At 53.7% G+C, this 19,393-nt stretch overlaps 11 protein-coding genes across 11 annotated transcripts; 3 read left to right on the plus strand and 8 right to left on the minus strand.

The window, feature by feature from the left end:
- Window positions 1-362: 362 nt before the first annotated feature.
- On the plus strand, window positions 363-2,234 carry J4E92_010077 (uncharacterized protein; the record flags this gene model as incomplete). Its single annotated transcript, XM_051501418.1, has 3 exons — window positions 363-447; window positions 1,114-1,969; window positions 2,138-2,234. 3 exons carry the CDS (start codon window positions 363-365, stop codon window positions 2,232-2,234), a joined length of 1,038 nt encoding a protein of 345 aa, XP_051348347.1.
- A 1,092-nt stretch (window positions 2,235-3,326) lies between these two features.
- Window positions 3,327-4,726, minus strand: J4E92_010078 (uncharacterized protein; the record flags this gene model as incomplete). The annotated part of the gene is made up of 2 exons (XM_051501419.1): window positions 3,327-4,528; window positions 4,720-4,726. 2 exons carry the CDS (start codon window positions 4,724-4,726, stop codon window positions 3,327-3,329), a joined length of 1,209 nt encoding a protein of 402 aa, XP_051348348.1.
- A 293-nt stretch (window positions 4,727-5,019) lies between these two features.
- On the minus strand, window positions 5,020-5,728 carry J4E92_010079 (uncharacterized protein; the record flags this gene model as incomplete). Its single annotated transcript, XM_051501420.1, has 2 exons — window positions 5,020-5,587; window positions 5,724-5,728. The coding sequence occupies 2 exons, from the start codon at window positions 5,726-5,728 to the stop codon at window positions 5,020-5,022; spliced, it is 573 nt and encodes a 190-aa protein (XP_051348349.1).
- A 426-nt stretch (window positions 5,729-6,154) lies between these two features.
- On the minus strand, window positions 6,155-7,551 carry J4E92_010080 (uncharacterized protein; the record flags this gene model as incomplete). The annotated part of the gene is made up of 2 exons (XM_051501421.1): window positions 6,155-6,765; window positions 6,822-7,551. The coding sequence occupies 2 exons, from the start codon at window positions 7,549-7,551 to the stop codon at window positions 6,155-6,157; spliced, it is 1,341 nt and encodes a 446-aa protein (XP_051348350.1).
- Window positions 7,552-7,639: 88 nt separating this feature from the next.
- On the minus strand, window positions 7,640-8,825 carry J4E92_010081 (uncharacterized protein; the record flags this gene model as incomplete). Its single annotated transcript, XM_051501422.1, has 2 exons — window positions 7,640-8,139; window positions 8,195-8,825. The coding sequence occupies 2 exons, from the start codon at window positions 8,823-8,825 to the stop codon at window positions 7,640-7,642; spliced, it is 1,131 nt and encodes a 376-aa protein (XP_051348351.1).
- A 734-nt stretch (window positions 8,826-9,559) lies between these two features.
- On the minus strand, window positions 9,560-10,894 carry J4E92_010082 (uncharacterized protein; the record flags this gene model as incomplete). The annotated part of the gene is made up of 1 exon (XM_051501423.1): window positions 9,560-10,894. The coding sequence occupies one exon, from the start codon at window positions 10,892-10,894 to the stop codon at window positions 9,560-9,562; it is 1,335 nt and encodes a 444-aa protein (XP_051348352.1).
- A 1,568-nt stretch (window positions 10,895-12,462) lies between these two features.
- On the plus strand, window positions 12,463-13,493 carry J4E92_010083 (uncharacterized protein; the record flags this gene model as incomplete). The annotated part of the gene is made up of 2 exons (XM_051501424.1): window positions 12,463-12,482; window positions 12,533-13,493. The coding sequence occupies 2 exons, from the start codon at window positions 12,463-12,465 to the stop codon at window positions 13,491-13,493; spliced, it is 981 nt and encodes a 326-aa protein (XP_051348353.1).
- A 148-nt stretch (window positions 13,494-13,641) lies between these two features.
- On the minus strand, window positions 13,642-14,579 carry J4E92_010084 (uncharacterized protein; the record flags this gene model as incomplete). Its single annotated transcript, XM_051501425.1, has 2 exons — window positions 13,642-14,346; window positions 14,436-14,579. The coding sequence occupies 2 exons, from the start codon at window positions 14,577-14,579 to the stop codon at window positions 13,642-13,644; spliced, it is 849 nt and encodes a 282-aa protein (XP_051348354.1).
- A 464-nt stretch (window positions 14,580-15,043) lies between these two features.
- J4E92_010085 (uncharacterized protein) lies at window positions 15,044-15,706 on the minus strand (the record flags this gene model as incomplete). Its single annotated transcript, XM_051501426.1, has 1 exon — window positions 15,044-15,706. One exon carries the CDS (start codon window positions 15,704-15,706, stop codon window positions 15,044-15,046), a length of 663 nt encoding a protein of 220 aa, XP_051348355.1.
- Window positions 15,707-16,113: 407 nt separating this feature from the next.
- J4E92_010086 (uncharacterized protein) lies at window positions 16,114-16,962 on the minus strand (the record flags this gene model as incomplete). Its single annotated transcript, XM_051501427.1, has 1 exon — window positions 16,114-16,962. The coding sequence occupies one exon, from the start codon at window positions 16,960-16,962 to the stop codon at window positions 16,114-16,116; it is 849 nt and encodes a 282-aa protein (XP_051348356.1).
- An 808-nt stretch (window positions 16,963-17,770) lies between these two features.
- J4E92_010087 (uncharacterized protein) lies at window positions 17,771-19,131 on the plus strand (the record flags this gene model as incomplete). The annotated part of the gene is made up of 2 exons (XM_051501428.1): window positions 17,771-18,419; window positions 18,473-19,131. The coding sequence occupies 2 exons, from the start codon at window positions 17,771-17,773 to the stop codon at window positions 19,129-19,131; spliced, it is 1,308 nt and encodes a 435-aa protein (XP_051348357.1).
- Between the last annotated feature and the right edge of the window lie 262 nt (window positions 19,132-19,393).

Consider the following 19,393-nt stretch of genomic DNA (forward strand, 5'->3'; position numbering starts at 1 on the left):
CTACCAAGACTCCGCGACGCGCGCGAACTGCTTGCAGCAAGGCGTCGAGGCGGAGCGTGTGTCTCGCGAACGCCGTCTGTGCTAAGGATGTGCAAAAGCAGGAACAGCACACTCCCGCGGCCGTGCAACCCTTGAAGGCGATGATGAGGAATGGCTGAAACCTTGCGAGGCATCGCAGCCAGCATTCACAGCTCGCTTGGGGCGGTGGGGCGCTCTCGCACCAATGACGTCGCTGATGGGCCGATAAGGATAAGGAACCCTACATGTTGCAGCGCTCGGCTGGTCAGGCGGTCATCATCATGCAGCTAACCTGCACCATCATGCACCAGCATGCAGCTAGCAATGCCCATCACCCTCGCAGCATGGCCGAACTCTGCACCCAGGATCGTCCCGCAACCGTCCCGCCGCTCTTCTGTACAGCACAGGTGCCACGTAGCAGCGACGCAGGTACGCACAGAAGCCGCACACAAAGAAGCATAAACGTCGCGGGCAGATCGCTGCAGCTTATAAGACTGACAGCCGGCCCTGCGCTGGTGTTCCAGTGTTCTACACTCCATTTCACTGCAGACCGACATCTGCAGTGCGCCAGACAATGAGGCGATCAGCTGGAGCCCGAGGTGTCATGTGGCCCAGTAAGCCACTGTGTGCAAACTTACGAATCAGTCACTTTCTCGCACACCATCAAGTGGGCTGTGCCCTGATTGGAGCGCAAACCCTCGATACAAGGTACTTTGACTGAATCCTTTCTTGATTTAGCTTATGGCCATGCGTCTATTGGAATTTGGCCTCCACGCCGCGACTGCGGTGCACTTGCTCCCTTGCCCGGCCGGAACACTCTTTGTCTTCACATGATATCATAATTCTCAATCCGCTTCTCTCAAGTCTCCTTCCCTTGAAACGCTAGATTGTTCCTGTCTATTGGCTTGTGTCGCGCGTCTTAAGTATCACCCGCGTCCCCCATCGTCGAATTTAGCTTTCCGAACTTCGGCATCTGCATGCATGCAGTCATCACCTCTTCAGAACCTGGATACTGGACTTGAACCTTAGGCGCATAGCGATCCGAGACTTGCATCTTGATCGCAATGTGTTGGTCCTTCAACTTTGGCTTTCCAGGCAACAAAAAGCGTAAGGACTCGTCGTCGTCGGACGAGAAGAAGAGGCGGGACCGACCGGCGGATAGCGCGCTTCATGGAGAGGGAAGGCCAGTCGCTGCAGAATATTCCGAGAAGCGCAGTTCAAAGGATTCGAGCAGAAGGAGAAGATCTGGTGACTCTACCCCGCGATCTCCGCGGTCACCGCGCCACGAAAGAGAGAGGGAGGAGCACCGACCGCGATCGCAACACCAGTACGAAGATGCATACCGAACTCGCGAGAGACGCCGCTCGACACTGGACGTCGAAGTGCCGCAGGTGTATCGCCGTGCAGCTGAGCCAAGTAGCGTCAACTCATCACAAGAGGCTCTGCTGAACCCACGCCCCCACCGAAGTCAACACCGTCGGCGGCAGCACCCAAAGCAAACGTCGCAAAGCACTCTGCGCGGGCGCGGAGCAAAGCGCGACCCTGTAAGACATTCGAAATCGAAGAAGAATGTCCGACCAGAACCTTCTCGGGGGTGGTCACTCTTTGCACCCTCCCCGCCAAAGACACCCAAGCGCGAACACCGCAGTTACCAGACCCTGGATTCTTCACCCCGAAGCAACCGCTCATCCCGCCAGCATCGCTCCTCGACTGCGTCTCAGACAAGCCCGGAATCATCACGGTCCCAAAACCGCCACCACCGTTCTCGTCAGCACGAGCAGTCAGCTTCTTCTCCGCGCCAAGCGCGCTCTCGTACACCAAACACAACTGCTCGTCGCGTGCCTGACAGACGGTTCGCTGTACTCGCCGCTACCAACCAGGCGCTTGAGGAGGTCCGACAAGAAGCATTCGCGCAACCCTCCCCACCTCCGCGACGAGAGAGGCTGCGAAGGTATGAAGGTGTTACTATCCCGACGTCGCAGATACCTTTCAATTGGGATTGCGTAAGCAGTTCGCAGGCTTCAGCTAGACCAAGCAATCGGAGTGGCGAGTCGAGTGGCCGGAGACGGTCGCGTCGTTGATGTGTTCATTCATGAGCATTGCATTTTGCATCTCGCAGCTCACTCAAGCCACGCATGGCTGCTGCACCTGGCCAATGCGGTCCCGGCAGACCCGGCAACAGACAGACCAGTGGCGCAATATCGCTCGTTGTGTAGCGATATTTCCTTTTCTTCTCCGCATTCTCTCGATAGTCTTGTAGTAAGATACCCCCCGGCATATCATCGGTAGTTTGGGCGTTCGCATCACATCATTCGGCTCCGGCCCAGCACAGTCCCATTTGGCGTTTTTTGGCAACACAATACCCCTGCATCACATATTCTCGCATCGCATGTAGTTCCCATCGTTGTAATAGTAGAATACATATCTTCGCATCTGAGTATTGTCTTTGTCTTGCATTGCGCATAGTTTTCATCAGAGTGAAGTAGGTAACCTTGGAATGCAAGTGCCCTCGTGATACCGTGCACCTGGGCGGGACATCACCACGTGACGTCTTTACGCTGAACATGTATGCGGCCATGGCCATGATCTGAACACATTGCAAGTCTCATATACACGCAAAAGTACGTTTATATGCAAACATAACCATTGGCAAGCTCCTCATCTACCGTCACAGCACGGCCACCAACAACACCCACACCCCATATGTCACATCGCAAGCCCCTACGGACTGTACCCTCCATCCCATACCTCCATACCGATCCCTCCCGCTCATTGGCCACGGAGCATCTTCCTCAGTAACTCACACCCTCGCCCCCCGGTTTTCCCAATACCTACCTGTCTAGGCAACTTCGGCGTGAAGTTCCATTCAACGGATCGGCAACCGCGTGATTCAATTGTCAGAGGATGCGGTTGTGGTGGAAAGATGCGGAATTGGGTAATGGTGAAATGTTGGTGTTCGGGGAATTTCACCGAGGTACAGGACGGGTATTTTATGGAGCCGGGGCTTGGCGGTGGGGCGGGCTCGTCAGGGGGGGGGGGGGAGCCCCCCCCCCCCCCCCCCCCCCCCCCCCCCCCCCCCCCCCCCCCCCCCCCCCCCGCCCCCCCCCGCTCAAGCACAAGACCTGTCTTCTGGACTTCCTTGTCACATCACTTTGCGACGCGATTCACGTTTACGCTTTTATTGTGGTTTTGGCTGCGCATTTCTCGACAAGATTGGATGACTGGATACATGCCAAAACACCCACGAGGCCCATTTTATGTCCACCTCGCCGGCCCCTTTGGATCTCCGCACCACCACGATGTCGCGATCAATGCCTACGATGTCGCGACCAATGCCTGTTGTCGGTCCATGAGCCGGCAGCGTTCGTCACCAGGGCCTTCAACTCATCGAGGAACTTCTCCAACACATTCGCATTGTGCTGCGCAATGCCGGTGTGCCACTGTGGGTAGTTCTTCCCCTCTACGACCGTGTTACCCTGCCTGTTCGTGAACATTTTGTAATCGCGGTGGGTAAGAGTGTTCGTCGCTGGGTGCAGGAGGTAGAAAGTATTGTCATCCACCGCCTCTCGTTTCGGGTCTCCGACTGCAGTATTCGCCTTCTTCTTCTTGGATTTGAGACCACAGTTGACCATGTGGATGGCGTAGCCCTTGGGAAACTGGGAGACCTCAACGCTGGCTTTGGAAACTTTTAGCGACGTTTGAAGACACGGGATCTGGTACGACTTACATTGGTTGCCGAACCTGAGCAGCTTACCGGAGACTTTTGGCTTCTCTTCCAGCATGCGATTCCAGTCTGGCGCGTGGTCGAAGGGGACGAGGAAGAGCTTGCCGTCTTTGATGATGAGGTAGTACGTTTTTGTGCCGTGCCGACGGACGCATACATGTGTGGTCTCGATCTCGTTGTCTTCATCTTCACTGGACTCTGCTACGTCTTCGTCAGCGATGAAAGAACGAGGCACTCGCGCTGTCTTACCTTCAGCCTCTTCAGCCTCTTCAACCTCTTCAGCCTCTTCAGCCTCCTCCTCATCCTTCTCGTCCTCCTCTGGAACCTCTACCATGGGCGTGAATAGTTGCCAAGGTATCATCCTGTATCGAAGCTTGGGATTTTGGAAGGCATCGTTGTCCTTGGTATAGTTGAGAACCCTCCCGTAAAAGTCGCCCATAGGGTAGACATGCAAACGGCGTTCCTCTTTTCCCGGTGGCTGACTCAAGATCGTTACGCCCACATAGAGTTCCTCTTCGATGACCAGGAGGTTGTGTACGCGTAGGCCATCTGTGCCCGACAAGTCCACTGTCTCATGATCGACTACACCAGGAAACTCCCATAGAGAGTCCCAGACCACGTACAAGGGGGCTCCTCCGGTGTCTGCAGAGTCCTCTTGCAAAACTGCTATGCGTACCTGGCTCTCTGCGAAATCGGTCCTGAGGTACACTCCTGGGATATCAAGGACATAGTACATTTCTGCCATCTTGTTGTCGTATTGTCTAAGTTGACTGAGCTGTTGAAGAACTGTGACAGCCTGGGTTGAGGCGCCGTTCTATATGGTCGGCCTTGTTGTGAGTTTGATGATAGCACACATGCGTCAGGTCAAGCTGACCCCAGTAATTGATCACTTGGATCATAGCAGGCGGTCTTCAAACGTCGCGACATCAGCAAACCATGCGCTCCATACGGTTTTGTCACCCGTCGTCCCGTCTTACGCTCCATCAGGCATGTACAACACACCTCGGTTTTGCGCAGACTAGGCATCTTCCATTCGGTACGTACAATGAGCTACTCACATTTGCTTTGACACAGCAGCTATGGCACAAATGCGATGGAAGTCAACCTAGCTACTAACAGCTCCCCCGATACTAACTACACCATGAGCTCGTGGTCGTCATCACCCGTGCGAATGAGATGTCGACGCCTGAGTGATACCGCAAATGCCCTGCCATTATGTGTCCTCTTCCTTCTTCGACTCCGCTTCGCCCTCTAATGATAGTGAGTGTTCATTCTCGTTAAAACCCAATAAGAATCGACTTACCTGCATCGTCCTCATCCCCCAATCCAAGAAATTCCCTGGGAAGAACCCGCTTATTCTTCCGCAAGTCGTTGGGCTTCTTGTTCGAGTCTCTCACATAGTCCATAATCCTACAATACTTGTCCCCCTCTTCCATAGGCGAAACGCGTAGTCTTGTACCTTCACCATCGCCCTGTCTGATCAAGATCGTCAGTTCCTCTTTGAGCTCGTTTCCAAAGATCAAAAGGCCATGAACTTCGATCGCAAGCTGCCATGGTTGAATCTCCATCCTGTGGAGGTCTACCTTCTCTTCTTCCCATGCAGAGTCCCAGAGAACTTGGATTTTTGGCGGTTCACTGAACTCACGCAAGATCGTGAAGTGGTGTGGGTAACGTCCTTCGTCTGCGCGTATGTATAGCCCCTTTCTGCGTTTGATGGCAAAGTACTCTTTGCCGTGGCCGGAGAAGAGGTCTTCGAAGTCTTTGAATGCGGATTTGAGTTTCTGGAAGGTGACTTGAACGCTTGGGTCTTTTTCGAAGCTGTAGTCCATGGCGGCTGCAATATGACTATGGAGCGACCGTCGTAGCTGGACGTCTTGCAGTGTTATAACTTGGCGGATGCGACAAGTTTGTGCATGGCACACTCATATCGTCCAGAATGACATTTGCGCCTGTCGCGCTTGATCTCGCAGCAAGCACTCACCGCATGTCACAGAGGCCAACTACTGTTATTTGAGATTTGGAGTCACCAGTGGCGGGGACGAAGCTGTGCCAATACCTTCCCCGAGGCGTGAGATAGCATGGTGATTTCCTTCCTAGACTGCTCGCCAGTCCTTTCAATCTTATCACGAATCTGCAGTGCAGCATCATACTCTATTGTCGTGATTGGTTTTACAACACATCAATCTGTCGTGATTACAATGCAGTTTTGTGTTCAGGAATGGCATGCGCAAACACCAAGGCCTAGCCTGACATCGTTCGCGCCGTCTTGGGCGATGAAGACCTGGCCGTGACCAGTGTATGCCCCAAGGGCCTACTGCAATATTACGCGAACCTTGTCAGACGCCAATGCCGCCATCAACGCACATCCTTCCTCCATGTAGCATCGCAAGTGTTCTCGTTGTCTACTGTACTCTACTCACTACCTCCATCGCCACCCTCCAAAGCAGCTTCCCCACCATCATCCTCCTCACCGCTATCCTCACCTTCCTCTTCTTCTACCTCATCTTCTGCATCTATGTCATCAAGCTCTCCGTCACTCTGCTTGTACATCCATATACGTCCTTCCCCAATAATCTCCTCCAGCCTATCCATAAACCTCGGAAACATGACCACATTGTGTTTCGCATAGTCTTTGTTGTGCATACCCTGCGCCCTACCATTGTACTTTCCTTCCCACGTGTCGTGCTTGCACGGAGCGTGCCAACGATCAAACGGTAGATGCAGGTGAAACTCTTTCCACTTGATTGTTGCTCTGCTGCTCTTCGTGCTCTTACCTTTGAATATTTTCCCTTCTATAGGGCCGCCTCTGATCTGTGTAGTATGGCCGCAGTTTTTGAGACGCAGGGTATATCCATGTTTGAAGGCGTAGTATTTGATATGAAAGGGCTCATCGGTATCGTCTTGCTGCAGAAGATCGACGCGTCTGTTCTTGCCTAGCTGCATCTTTGGTGCGCTCGGGTCTTGTAAGTCGAGGATCAGAGTGACCCAGTTTGCGTTGTGCTCATGAGCATAGAGGAATAACGCTGATATATTGTTAGCTTTGTCTTGCCAACTTGCTGATGTGGTATAGAGTACTTACAGTCATCCAAACCTGAAGCTACAACACCGGTGCTGCCGGACGCTGAGTCGCCAGTGACTATCGGGTTAACGTTATCGCCCATTCTAGCTGCCGGAATAGGCCCCTTGAAGTCATCTTTAGTCACCCGTGCCGGATCGTGTGCCTTCGCGTACTCTTGAACAAACTCAAGACGCGCGCTTTTAGGCTCGGATCGCATAATGCTAGGTATACCCTTGACCGGGGCATGATAGACTGTAATCGGTTGACTCAGCTTCTCGTAATCGGTTACAACGCCCAGGGCAGAATGAGCCGCGTTGCGGGCTACCTCCACTGTCATTTCGGCGAATGGCTGGGTGTGGTCCCATGAAGAGTCCCACACTAAGAAGTCCTCGGTACCGGCATGTCTGATCACTGTGGTGCGGCCGTGGACGTTTGCAGGGTTCATCGTGATGTAGAGCCCGGCGATGTTGTCATATAGCCGGTACTCATCTTTGGCGCCTTCTTCTGGGCCCTTTGTTTTGGCATCTTGAGTGGTATCCGATTCGGTGGTCTGACGTTCGGCGGTAATGTGCTCGGCGGTTCGATGCTCGGCGTTCTCGTGCTCCATAGTGTTTTGTTCGGGGTTCTCCATACTGATAGGGTAAATCCTGGTTGAGGCGAACTGACCAGCATGAACTAGGCGACAAGGCGAGCCTCTTATGTCGTGAGTACGGCGCACAGCTTGCACAAACCTGCTTTTCAGCTTGGACATGATTGCGATAGTCTTATTAGTACAAACAATTGCAAAGGCCGCATGTTCAAACCTACTGTTCTAGCAGATCTTCTCCCTCTTTCTCAACCTATCCAACGTCTCCATCACTGTCTTCCTCCTCCGCGTCTTCCTTCACAATCTTATCACCCACCTTCTTACACCTCTCCACATTTCCCACTCCCAAAATCGTCTCCAACGCATCCATAAACCGTGCAAAAACACCAGCATTATGTTCCGCATGCCGTGAATCATGCGGACCATACGCCGTCCTGTCCCTACCACCCAAAACCCCATGCTCGAAACCCGCATGCCACTTATCCGACGGAAGATGAACATGGCACTCCTTGTACAAGACTTCCTTTCTGTCGATCATAGTCTTGAAGCCGCAATCGACAAAGCGGAGGGTGCGGCCTTCTTGAAAGGGGTAGCATTGGATGGTGATGGGTGTTTGGCCGTCCGCGCCTCTGAGATTGATGACTTTAAGGTTTGTTCTGGCTTTTATGGGGTTGATGGTTAGCGTCCTTAAGTGCTCGTCAAGGGTGAGGGTTGCGTAGCTCGTACGGTGCTCGTGAGCATGGAGGAAGAGTGCTGGGGATCGTTAGTACCTGGGGGTGAGGCCATGCATGTATCTCAGTATACTCACAGTTGTTTGCACCCGCTGACGCAGCGATAGCGGGTGCGGAAGCCATCGCTGCGTCGCCGTCGTCTTCCTCTTCACTTTCCTCGTCACCTGGGTGTGCTTCATCCTGGTCGTCACCTCCATCGTACTCTGAAGCAGGCCCCACCGTCGTACCGAGCTTCTTCTGGTGCACATCCGCCCCTCCGCCTGATTTAGGGTCATATGGCGGAATCGGCTTCGCAAGATCCTCCGGTGAGACGTCCGCCGCATCGAGCGTCCTCATATACCCAGGGATGCGTTGCTCGACACTGTCGGAGGGGTGTATGTAAATAGTGGTCTGCTGGCCCTCGAGTGGGTTGTAGTGCACGGAAACCGTGTTCTCCAGCTTTGTGGGTACAGCAAAGATATGGTGGGGACCGCCGGTGGTGAAAACGGCCTGGTCTTCCAGCATGGGAAGAGTTTCTGGCGCCTGTTTCCATGTAGAGTCCCATACCGGGTACATGTTGTTGTCATTCTTGTCATGCCTGACTACGGAAGTTTGATGACTGTCGTTACTGGAATCAAGGGCGATGTACAGTCCTGGAACCTTTTGTACAAAGTAGTTCTCGAAGTTGACTTCTTTGCCTTGGTTGCTTGTTGTATTAGTCTTCTCCATGTTCAGATGGTGGAAGTGGGAAGTAGTCGTATCGTGAACGTCCAAAAGGCTGCGCGGAGAAGGTTTCTATACCTCGTGAGTACAATGAGAAGCTTGCTCGAATCCCTCGTGGTGTTTGAGCATGATCACACCTCATGATCCTGAATCATCAGTACCAATTGACGAGCCTTTAACGAGACGCGAAAGAATTCTTCTCGCTGCAAATATCGATCATTGTCGTATTAAGTACGATCATTGAGTAGTTACATACTGGTCCGTCCCTTCATTTCAATAGCTTGTAGCCATCATTTCTGTCTTGGCGTTTCGCGAGCAGCGTTGGGCCTCGAAAGCACCGGAAGCGTAGACTGAGGTTGAAGATGTGTGGAAATGTCCCAACCATCTCGTGTAAGGTACGACTAGATCGCGCGTCATGCGCTAATCATCACAGTACGCGGCCGGTGTTGCGTCCAAAGATCGATCTTCGAGATCCTCATACGCCGGCTCGATCGTGGCCGCCGCAGGGTCTCTGCGCAGAATTTCTTCCATTACTCTGCGTCGCATTGCGGCATGTTTCCGCCAACCCACCCATGACCTCTCCAACCCATGGCGTATATGCCGACAACCTGCACAATATATACAATAGCGTGCCATCTCAAAAACGCCTTTGGGGTATCAAACGCCGTACAATGCCGTAAAATCGTGCAGGAAAGATATATCATGTCGTCGTTTCGTCCATCCCGTCCTCGCAGCCGCGCTCAAGGATTCGAATGAACGAAACGTGCGCCCTGGCAAGGCGAGCGAGCCTGCTTGAAGGCTTTTATTCTGCCTAGCATCCACCCAGACACCCATGAGCGCTCGCCTTCGCGGCTCTGGTGGTGGCCTAATCGGATGGAGTATCCGAGGCGGCATTCGATGCCGTCGTGTTCGAACTGGAGACAGCGGCCGTCTTTCGCGCAAGCCCGTTGGCATCTGTCGAAGGACTTGGAGGCTGTCTTGCCTTTTCGGTATGTGACGTCTTCGGACATGTTGGACCAGTCTTCGGCCCTCTCCTGCAAGTGTGGCTCGATCATTGTGAAGAGCTCTTCGAACATGAGCGGCCGTTCGGGATGCGATCGCGCTTGTTCCCATTGGGAGAGTCGTGTGAAGTCGTCTTCGCCGAGGTGGTGCATCGTCATGATGGCTTCGCACCACTGCTCGTTGTCGAAGCGCATGCTGAAGGGCTTCTCGCCGTTGAACATGGGCCAGTATCCGCGGAGGGAGACTCCGCTCTTCTTCAGCACCTGCGCTAGCATCTCGTCTCCGCAGCATTGCTTCTTGACGTCGACGCCGAAGAAGTGTGTCCCGGGGAAGTGCTTGTTCTCGCCAAACATCCTGCCAAGCGCCATTATCTTGTCCAGTGCCGCGCGCGATAGCACGAAGCCAGTCCCACCATGTGCAAAGGTGGTCTTCTTCTTGGGCCAAACGGGGGATCCGAAATAGTGGGCCGTCTTGGGGTTGAAGTTGGAGAGGAAGCGGTAGAGGTTGTCGTAGTTGACGTAGGTGTCGAGTTCCAGGAAGACATACCACTCCGACTCGGGCCGCATGTATGACGTCCACTCCATCATGGGCAGGAACTTGTACTTGTCCAGCCGCCACCCCTCCTCCGTCTTGTCCTGGGTGCTATTCGTGGCCTGGATGCGGTCGTATACGTCAAAGTCGGGGTTGTTGAACTTGTACTCCGGGCGCAGGTGGGCGAGGGCGTCGGCAATCTCGAAGCCGTTGAGCGAGTCCTTGCGGTCCGAGAAGATGAGCAGGTCCTGCTTGCACCTTCCCAATCGGTTGAGATATAGCGGCAGCTGGGTCGCGACTTCCCCGGCGCCAATCTTCAGCACTATGGTGACACGCTCCATGACGCCGGCGGTGAAGGGCGAGCACTCCTCACCAAAGTGCACCGGAGCGACGGGCGCGGGCCCAGCGGGAGGGGGCCGCTCCTGTAGTATGTCGTAACCGCGCTCGCCCCGCCATAGCCGGAAGACGAAGGAGGTGAAGAGGAAGGTCACGAGGGTTATGGCGACGCACACGAGGCGCAACGGCGTCAATCGCACCCTCATGGTGGTGGTGGTGCGAGACTGAGTCCGTCATGTTTGCATGAGCGGGCCTGGCGCGCGCAAATTGGCGCTAGTCCCAGCTCCAATCCGGCTAGCCGGCCGTTCTATGCGCGCCTCCGCGGGCGGCCTCGAACGTCTCTCCAACATCACCATCACGAGTATCATGGTAACACCGACTCTGGTCACAGCCCACGAAGATGCATTCTACCGTAGTCACCAGCACCTCACCACGCCTTCTAAATAGCCATCTTGACCTGCCAATCTTCACCCCCGCCAGACACCCGGAACTCAAGCGAGCTAATCCTCTCTCCATCAATTCCACCCCGGAGACGCAGACGCGTCAAGATCCCTCCAAAGTAGTCCACTCGGTTCCGATTGCAGCACCTTATGCGGCGCGCAGCCTCTGGCTTCATGACTAATGTCAACACCCAATCAATCGCGTGCCTACGCACACCAGACGGAGCATGACACGACACTGGCTGTGCGCATAGGGTAAGAGCATCCATATCCTTAAGCCACAAACAGAATCCCAAGAGTGACGGAACATGATTAATCGCTTCAAAAAGACTGATCGGGCCGTTCTCAATAACGACCTCGGCCTTGGGGTGACCACGCAGGTACTCGCCTACCCATTTGAGGTCGACACTGGTGTTTGGTCCCCAGCCGTGATCGCGACTGAGTCCGACGACTATCTTACAGGCGGGAAGTGGAGCAAAGGCCGACGTCTCACTATAGAATGTCCGGAGGAAGCGTTCTACCAGCACAAAGTGGATACGAGTCCTGACCGAGCCAAAGTACAGAGGCATGTACTCCGACCGAGTGGTTCGGCATGCATTGCCCAAACCGAGCGCTGTCGACAGTCCGACGCCTGAGAGGCAGTAACCATATATCCGGTTACGTAGTTCTGGAACAATGATTAGCAAAGTGCCGGCAAGCTCATCGTCATCACCTACCACCGGGAAGATCTAGGAAGCTTTTGGGTTTCGAGATGCCTGAGGTCTTCGTGTGTGAGGAGTGCGCGTTCATTGATTCAAGAGACACCTCCATGCCGTCAGGTACGATCCTAGTTTTATTAAAGGATTTGCAAGCGTGCGCGGTCGATTTGGAATGAAGAGTCAAGAGATATGCGGATGAAGGTACGGAAGCACGTTTTCAGGTTGTCGCCCTCGGGGGGTGTCATTATATCAGCGATGCGCACAACATACTGCTTTCAACAACGCCTTTCACCCGGTCTTTCGTCCATTCAGTGCCGAGTGAATGGGAAGTGTCGACTTCACACTTCCAGTACCGCTTCACAGTCTGGATTACACTGTACAAGAACTTCTTCGAGAGTTTGTGTACTCGCAAACCTCTTATACTTTCACTGATCCAATGGCATTACAGGCCTGATTGGCCGCGGGTAAGGCGAGTCTGTGCCTACCTTGTCGTCACTCCAAAGTTGGCAAGGGGCGCAGTCCTCTGCGCATCGCCACACTGCCTACAAATCGCGGCGCCAATTCTTCCTTTACCTACACATACAACTTCTCAACTCGTCACGTACAACCGCTAGACATCCCAAAAGCCCGAACACAATGACACCCTCATTCACAGAGTAAGTATATTACATTGCAACATTCTTCACATCTTGCTAACACATTCCAGGTTGTTATCTTCCGCGCAGTTCACGTTCCTTTTAGGAGCCACCCGCGAGCCCGTCACCGTCCATGCCGGCATCATGTCAGAGGTATCTGAGCCCCTAGACCGCCTTATCAACGGCCCAATGAAGGAAGCGCGGGAGAAGTGCGCGGCTCTGCCCCATGTCGAACGCGACGTCTTCCTGGGCCTCGTCGAATACGCATATCGCAGTGACTACAACGTCCTTTCCTGCGAAATTGACCCCAATATCGAAGTCGAAGTCGACATGGAGGCTAGATCGTGCGAGACCTTGGACGACTGGGTTCCTACAATAAGCGAAGAAGAATATGCCAAAGCAACCACTCCTGAAAAAATGTGGCATATGCCACATTTTTACCCAACGCCCTACGAGCGCTTTGTCGCCAAGGAGCAATGTCCATGCTATTATGGAGAAGATTGGGACGAAGTCGCCTCGCACATGAAAGAGCAACATGTGGGCGGTATAAACTATAAGCACAAAGACGTCTTCCTCTTCCACGCCAAGATGTACTGCCTCGCTGACTACTACCTCATCCCCGCATTGAAGAAACTCGCCATGTCCAAGCTCCACGTTGCACTACAACTATGCATGGAAGAAAAGTTCGTAACAACCCCGCAGCGGGTCGAAGATATCGTCGCCCTGGCTTCCTTTGTCTACAACAACGACAACACTCAAGACCACGATACCCCTTCGAAGCGTGATGCCCTGCGAGAGGAGATACTGGGTTACATCATGGCTCAGATCCAACACCTGGAGCTGCAACCTGCGTTCCAGAAGGCGCTGGGTGGCGCGGGCCAACTGGCGATTGATGTGATATCTTGTTTGGGGAAGGGGCTGAGCGAAGGGTCGGCGAGGATCAAGGCTGCTATGGCATATCGGGAACGGATGGAGGAACAACGTCTAGGACGAGGAGGCTACTACGCCCTACAAGCGAAGTTCGATAGATAGTAAGGTTATGGAGTAGGTCAAATGACTATTTCTTCTTCATTAGTCCTGTAGCTGCTTAGCTATCCCCAAGGTTTGCACAGTGCCATATGTCATTCACATGATACCCTTCGTGCGGCTTCGTCTGTCGTCCCATCACGCAGGAGTCGGCTCATATCGCACCCTTAGCGTTCGCTCCCTTCGTCGCAACCTCCACGTCCACCTCCCCCTCCACCTCCCCCTTCTCCTCCCCCTCCCCCTTTCCCCCCTCCCTCCCCTTCGGCCACCTAATCATATTCCACTCCCCACCACACCCCACAAACCCCGCATGCAAATACACCGCCCTCGCACTCGGCCTACTCTCCAAATACACAACCTCCCCCCTCTCATCCGCCTGCCCCAACGCCCACTCCATCAACCTCTTCCCCACACCCCTCCCCTGCCACTCCGGCCACGTAAGCAACGGCGCAAGATACCAATGCCGCTCTCCGCCCGTCGCCTCCCTCCTCACCTCATCGTCTTTGGCGAAGCGCTCGCTCCAGTTTTCGGAGCTGACGTGCGACCACATGAGATCGAGATCGGCGTCGCTCCAGTTTTGCGACTTTGCCCAGGAGTAATGCGTCGCGGCGCTGCGGCGGAAGAGGTTGTGCACGGAGGGGTTGGTGGGAAGGGTCCAGCCTGCTATTCCGATTGTTGAGCCCGTGGGCGTGTAGACGGCTTTCATGAAGCAATGATGAGGGTCGGTGATGGCGGGGGTTAGTCGTTGGGCCATGCGTTGGATCCGGATTTGGAGGCTGTCCTCGCCTGCTGGGCGGATCTCCGGGGGCTCTTTTTTGGCCCACCAGTCATCTGGGAAGCACAGGTAGAGGCCCTCGGCCTGGGTCGGGGGTTAGCATGATGAGATGTATAGGTAAGAAAGACTGGGTAGGTTCGGAAGATTGGGTCAAGGTTGATGGAGTAACTCACGATCTTCTCAGCATCATCCGGCGTGCATTTCTCGATACGCAACTCCGACTCCGACAACCGTCTTGAGGGCTCTACGGGCATTGTCTGGAAGCCATCTGAGTTATCAGTCGGCACTTTAATAAACTCCGCTTTCTGTGGTGCCATGCTTGCGAGTGTTGTTGAAGTTGAACTTCTCAGCGTCGAGGCATGTGCAGAAGGAGGGGACCTCGGGATGTGACGACGTTGGCATTCCAAGGTTGAGCTACCTAGGCAGGCGCCCTTCAACACAGTTATGTAGACACCTGCGTGATAGTAGTAGCATTACGCCCTTTCCTAGCGCTTACTCGCGCGAAATTATCCGACGGAATGCTCAAATGCTCGCTGTCAATCGACTCATCCTTGCTCATGCGCGCCGGAGTAGACACCGACCGAGAGCTGGACTTGGGGGGAGCGCGAAGGCGGTGTCACGCGTTACCCGAAGCGGGCTAGATGCGGACGTCATTCAAATGTTGCTCCGATCGGAAACGGAATGGAACGCTGCACCTCGACGTTGCACACCTCATGCACTCTTCTGCTTCGCAGGGGTGCTATCTACCGAATCCATACTATCCAACATTCATCGCGAACCTTCAAAGACCGAACACTTTCTTCCATTGAGTTCCCATATCCTGTAAAGTACACACGACCTCGGTGTACACCGCACTTTGGAGCGCTTCGCCATGGAGGTCATCGTCACAGGAAAAGTCGCAATATAGACATTTGCGCACGACTTGCAAGTACCGCGAGCCTAAAGTCGTGATCGAATGATGTTGTTCATCAAGCAGCTTTCTCGCGGCGATGATCTCACGGATTTGAGGCGATCCCTCCAGCTGCGGCGTCGTGCTATCCGTCTGAGCACATATCTCTAGTAGCGCGACGCCGAGTTTAGCTAGCGTCAGGTTGCGGATGCCGAAGTTATGCTTCAGATCAAGCGAGGATTGTTGTGATACACCGTCCGGCGAAGTTGGATCTGGGAAGCGGTTGCTCAAATGCAAGCTGTCCAGTGCATTGGCTACATTGTTCGCGTCGGCTTGAGATTGATCCGTGAAGTATGCTACATCTTGAAGTGTCCATGCCTGCGGTAACCAAGAGGTTGAATGGTATTGGAGAACAGCCTCAGCCAATTTTTGCGCGAGTGTGATCTTTTGCAGGATCTGGAAGCGTTGCACCAGGTTCTTGATCGGTAGCGCTCCTTGTCGCCGGCTACAAGAAGGCACATCGTTGGTCGCAAGCTTGCTGGCATCGTAGAACATGAAGCGGGTTGTTGGCTGACTCTTTGCGACTTCAAGAAACCCCACGCAGCTATCTTGACATGCCGATGTAGATGACCGCACTCTCGTTACATGACAGCATACGCTTTTTGTTGTCTTTAGGTCTAGCATGACAAAAGATTGTGCTTGTGTTGCTAACGTGTGGCTTATTGGTGGTGTTCGAACACATTTAATGTCGTCTTTGGGATCATTGATTCGGACTCTTTTCTTGGACTTGGCTTTGATGGGCGGCGTTGGGGTCGTAGCTTCCGACGCGTCGTTGATCCCACAACGAAACGCGTTCGCTAGTGCCTGTGGAGGTAACGTTGGAGCCGTACACATCGCGAGGGATGTAATGGACCGAATTTGCAGCCATATTGGGACGTTGCTAGATGAACTACACATCGTCGTTAGTCAACAGCGTTTCTACTTCCTTTCGGGCTGCGAAAACTATCCGCTCTGACATACTTTTGGATTGCCGTATTCGGCTTTGGCTGGCAAGCGATGACAACGTCGAGTTGCACATTATCGTACTCGCTTTTGGCGTCGAGCGATAACTTCGCCTGGTGTCCACTGTGAGAGGTGTTTGTGCAAGACCACGAGTCGTGAATGGACTCTCCTAACTGTTGTGAGGCGACGCGGATCTGCTGGTAGCTCCTTGGCACGGCTTTGCGGATAATGCAAGCCGAAGGAACATTGCGACGCTTCTGCATTTTGCGCCTCTGCTTACACAACTTGCCCAGCGACTTATTCCATCTATCCAACGAATCGAGCTGTCGGAGGTACTCGTTCTCCTTGCGAGCTGTATTGAACGCGTTCCAAAGCTTCCGTGCGAACTCGTGTTGTGACTGTTTTGCGTTACCCAGGCTATTCTCGAGCTTGGACAGGCTGTTCCGTGTCTCACGGAGGATATCGCGTTGTCGCGTCGCGATGCTCTCGCATAGCTCGTAATCGTGCTGCATCAAATCTCGCAGCCGCTGTTCGATCTCCTTTCTTTGTTCCTGCCAGCTCCTGTGGGTCGGGTCCTCCATCATCTCAGAGACATCGCTCGGATGGGCGATGGCAGCCTGCAGCAGATGGCGGCATTCGTTGCTAAAGTTTGCTGCTGCTACTTCGAATCTCAGCTGGATGTCGTATGCAACTTCCGCGTGTCGTGAGAAGGTCGCCAATGTGCGCTTGGCCGTACCGTATGACTTCAGAATCTCGACAACAATGGGCACAACACCGAACACTAGACCTGCGATTTCGATGCCGGACATGGTGTGGAGGATGAGTCTCAAAAGACATGGGAGTTGATGAGTCTCGGGATGCCCGTCTTCCAAGGTCGATTGAGCGAGGCGCAGTTTGGCCCCCAATACGATAGGCGGCACATACCCCTCCAATGCGCAGCCCGTTCACGTGTGGCTGCTCAGCCGTGTCGGCATCCTGGCAAAAGCTACATGATCTCAGCTGGTGCGCATGTCCTAATCCATCGTCTCCCCGCCCTTGAGCATCTACTGACCGTGCCCGCTGGTTTCTAATCAATTTAAATACAGTCGGTCGAACAGAGCGCAGCGGGCTCGCAAAGTGCAGATCGCCAACGACATCTGGGCAAGCTCTTTGCATGCCCTCGACGCAGAGCGGGCATTGAAGAGAGAAAGCGCGCGTTGCGATAGTCAGGAGCCTTAGGAGGGGGGTTACCGCGCGTGAAGATCGGGGTGTGCCAGGTAGTCGGCGCCCATGCTTCCACCAAAGGCCCGTCGTAATGCAACGGCTACCGAAGAAAGCGACTTGATGAGGGAGCGCCGGCAGGCTGAAATGGAACGCGAGCAAGACACCGCGTCGTCGCCAGCGATCGAGCCAACAACTTCGTCTACAACACAATTACTACCAAGGTCTCCGGGCGCCCATACCTTCTCCGATTCCGATTCAAAGAACCACCCACCGGTCCCTTTCGGTCGTGCAGGCAAAATCGCTCCTCCGGAAACCTCATCTAACTTTACTACAGCTCTTTGGAAAGATGAAGGCTGTCTTTGCTATCAAGTCGAGACTAGGGGTGTCTCCGTAGCTCGTCGCGACGACAATCGCATGATCAACGGCACCAAGCTGCTCACGTTGGCTGGTATGACAGCAGCACGCAAAGGCGCCTTGCTGAAGAGTGAGAAGACTAAACACGTGGTTAAACTCGGGCCAACACAGTTCAAAGGTGTCTGGATTCCGTTCGAGCGTGCCCTGGAATTGGCGAACGCGGAAAAGATCGTCGAGTTGCTTTATCCACTGTTCGTGGATGACATCGGGTCATTCGTACATCAGATCTCGGACCAGAAGCCCACGCCTTATGTCGACTCTCAACCCCAATTCGAAGACGTGAAGGAAACGACTGGGAGTAGCAAAGCTAGATCAGCTCACTCTTCTGTGAAGAAAGAGGAGGACGAGGATTCACAACCGCTCGCCCTGGACACTGTGCAAAATGTCGAGCTACAGGAGCTAGGAATCCTTGGGTCACTATTCAGATCTCTCACAGAGACGCTGGGACTCATCATGAAGGAGTTCAGGAGCCAACACAGTGACGATAGGTATTACATCTCTCTAGAGTCGACCTGCGCAACTTTGTTATTCTGGGGTACCGACCTTGGACTGCCGCGAGGCGAGCTCGACGATGTGCTTCAAGACTCTCCCCAGTTGCGCGACACTTGCCTGGCCGTTCTTGTATCCATCTCTCGATTTGTGAGCACTTGTAAGTAAACTTCACTCACACCAGTGTATCGCCTTAACGTTAACTCGAGTCAGCTTTGATACACCTTGTGGTCAGCGAGCATCATCGAAAAGAGATATTACAGTCTACCGATTTTGCAACTGTTCTGGAACAAGTCACGGACATGATCGGTCGACAACATGATTACGCTTATCAGCCCGAGCACGACGCGGAGACAATGTGTCAAACCTTCCGTACGAAGATCGATACACTGGTCATGTTGGCACCCAGCCTAGAATCACCGGCTGAAGAAATCTTCGACGAAGAGAAGCCTCGTACTATCAAAGACATCGGAGAAACCCTACCGGAGCAGGCCTACGCTAGCAGTGTTGCAGAAAAGTTCCCTTTCGCTCCCCCAGAAATGGTGGCCCAACTTGGGAGGTTGAACTGGGATCGATATAATCACATTCTTCGTCTGCAACGGGAAGCAATGAAGCAGGAGCTTCAAGAGACCACTTTCGGAAAAGCGAAAACCATCTTCCACGACTCTGGTTTGGGTACGTCGGTACCAGCACAAACAATTGCGGGGGTAAAAGCAGAGCGTGTCTACGAACCCTCGATGATGTCAAGCAGGGCTGAGGCAAGTCACAAGCGTGTGCCACCACTGCCAGCCCAAGCGCGGTCTGGCGAACCTTTCGTATGCGAGATCTGCGAGAAGCAGGTGCGGTTTCAACGGACCAAAGCTTGGAAGTAAGTTGACTATTTCCACACTGCCTGTGCTGCATCAAAGCTAATGGCTTCATTCTAGGAAGCATGTGTTTGATGATATACTCGCATACGCTTGTTTCTTCCCCGAATGCCACGGAACAGGCGTCTTTTGGGAGAACGGCGATGGGCTGATGCACCATCTACAAGATCAGCACGGCATGGATGCTCGAGTCTCAGAAGTGACGTGCCCCTTGTGTGTCGAGTTCACTTCAAGGGACCGTGATGTGTTATCACTCCATATTGCACGT

Source organism: Alternaria infectoria (genome assembly GCF_024043175.1).
Source record: "Alternaria infectoria strain BMP 0036 chromosome Unknown scaffold_31, whole genome shotgun sequence".
NCBI lineage: Eukaryota > Fungi > Ascomycota > Dothideomycetes > Pleosporales > Pleosporaceae > Alternaria > Alternaria infectoria.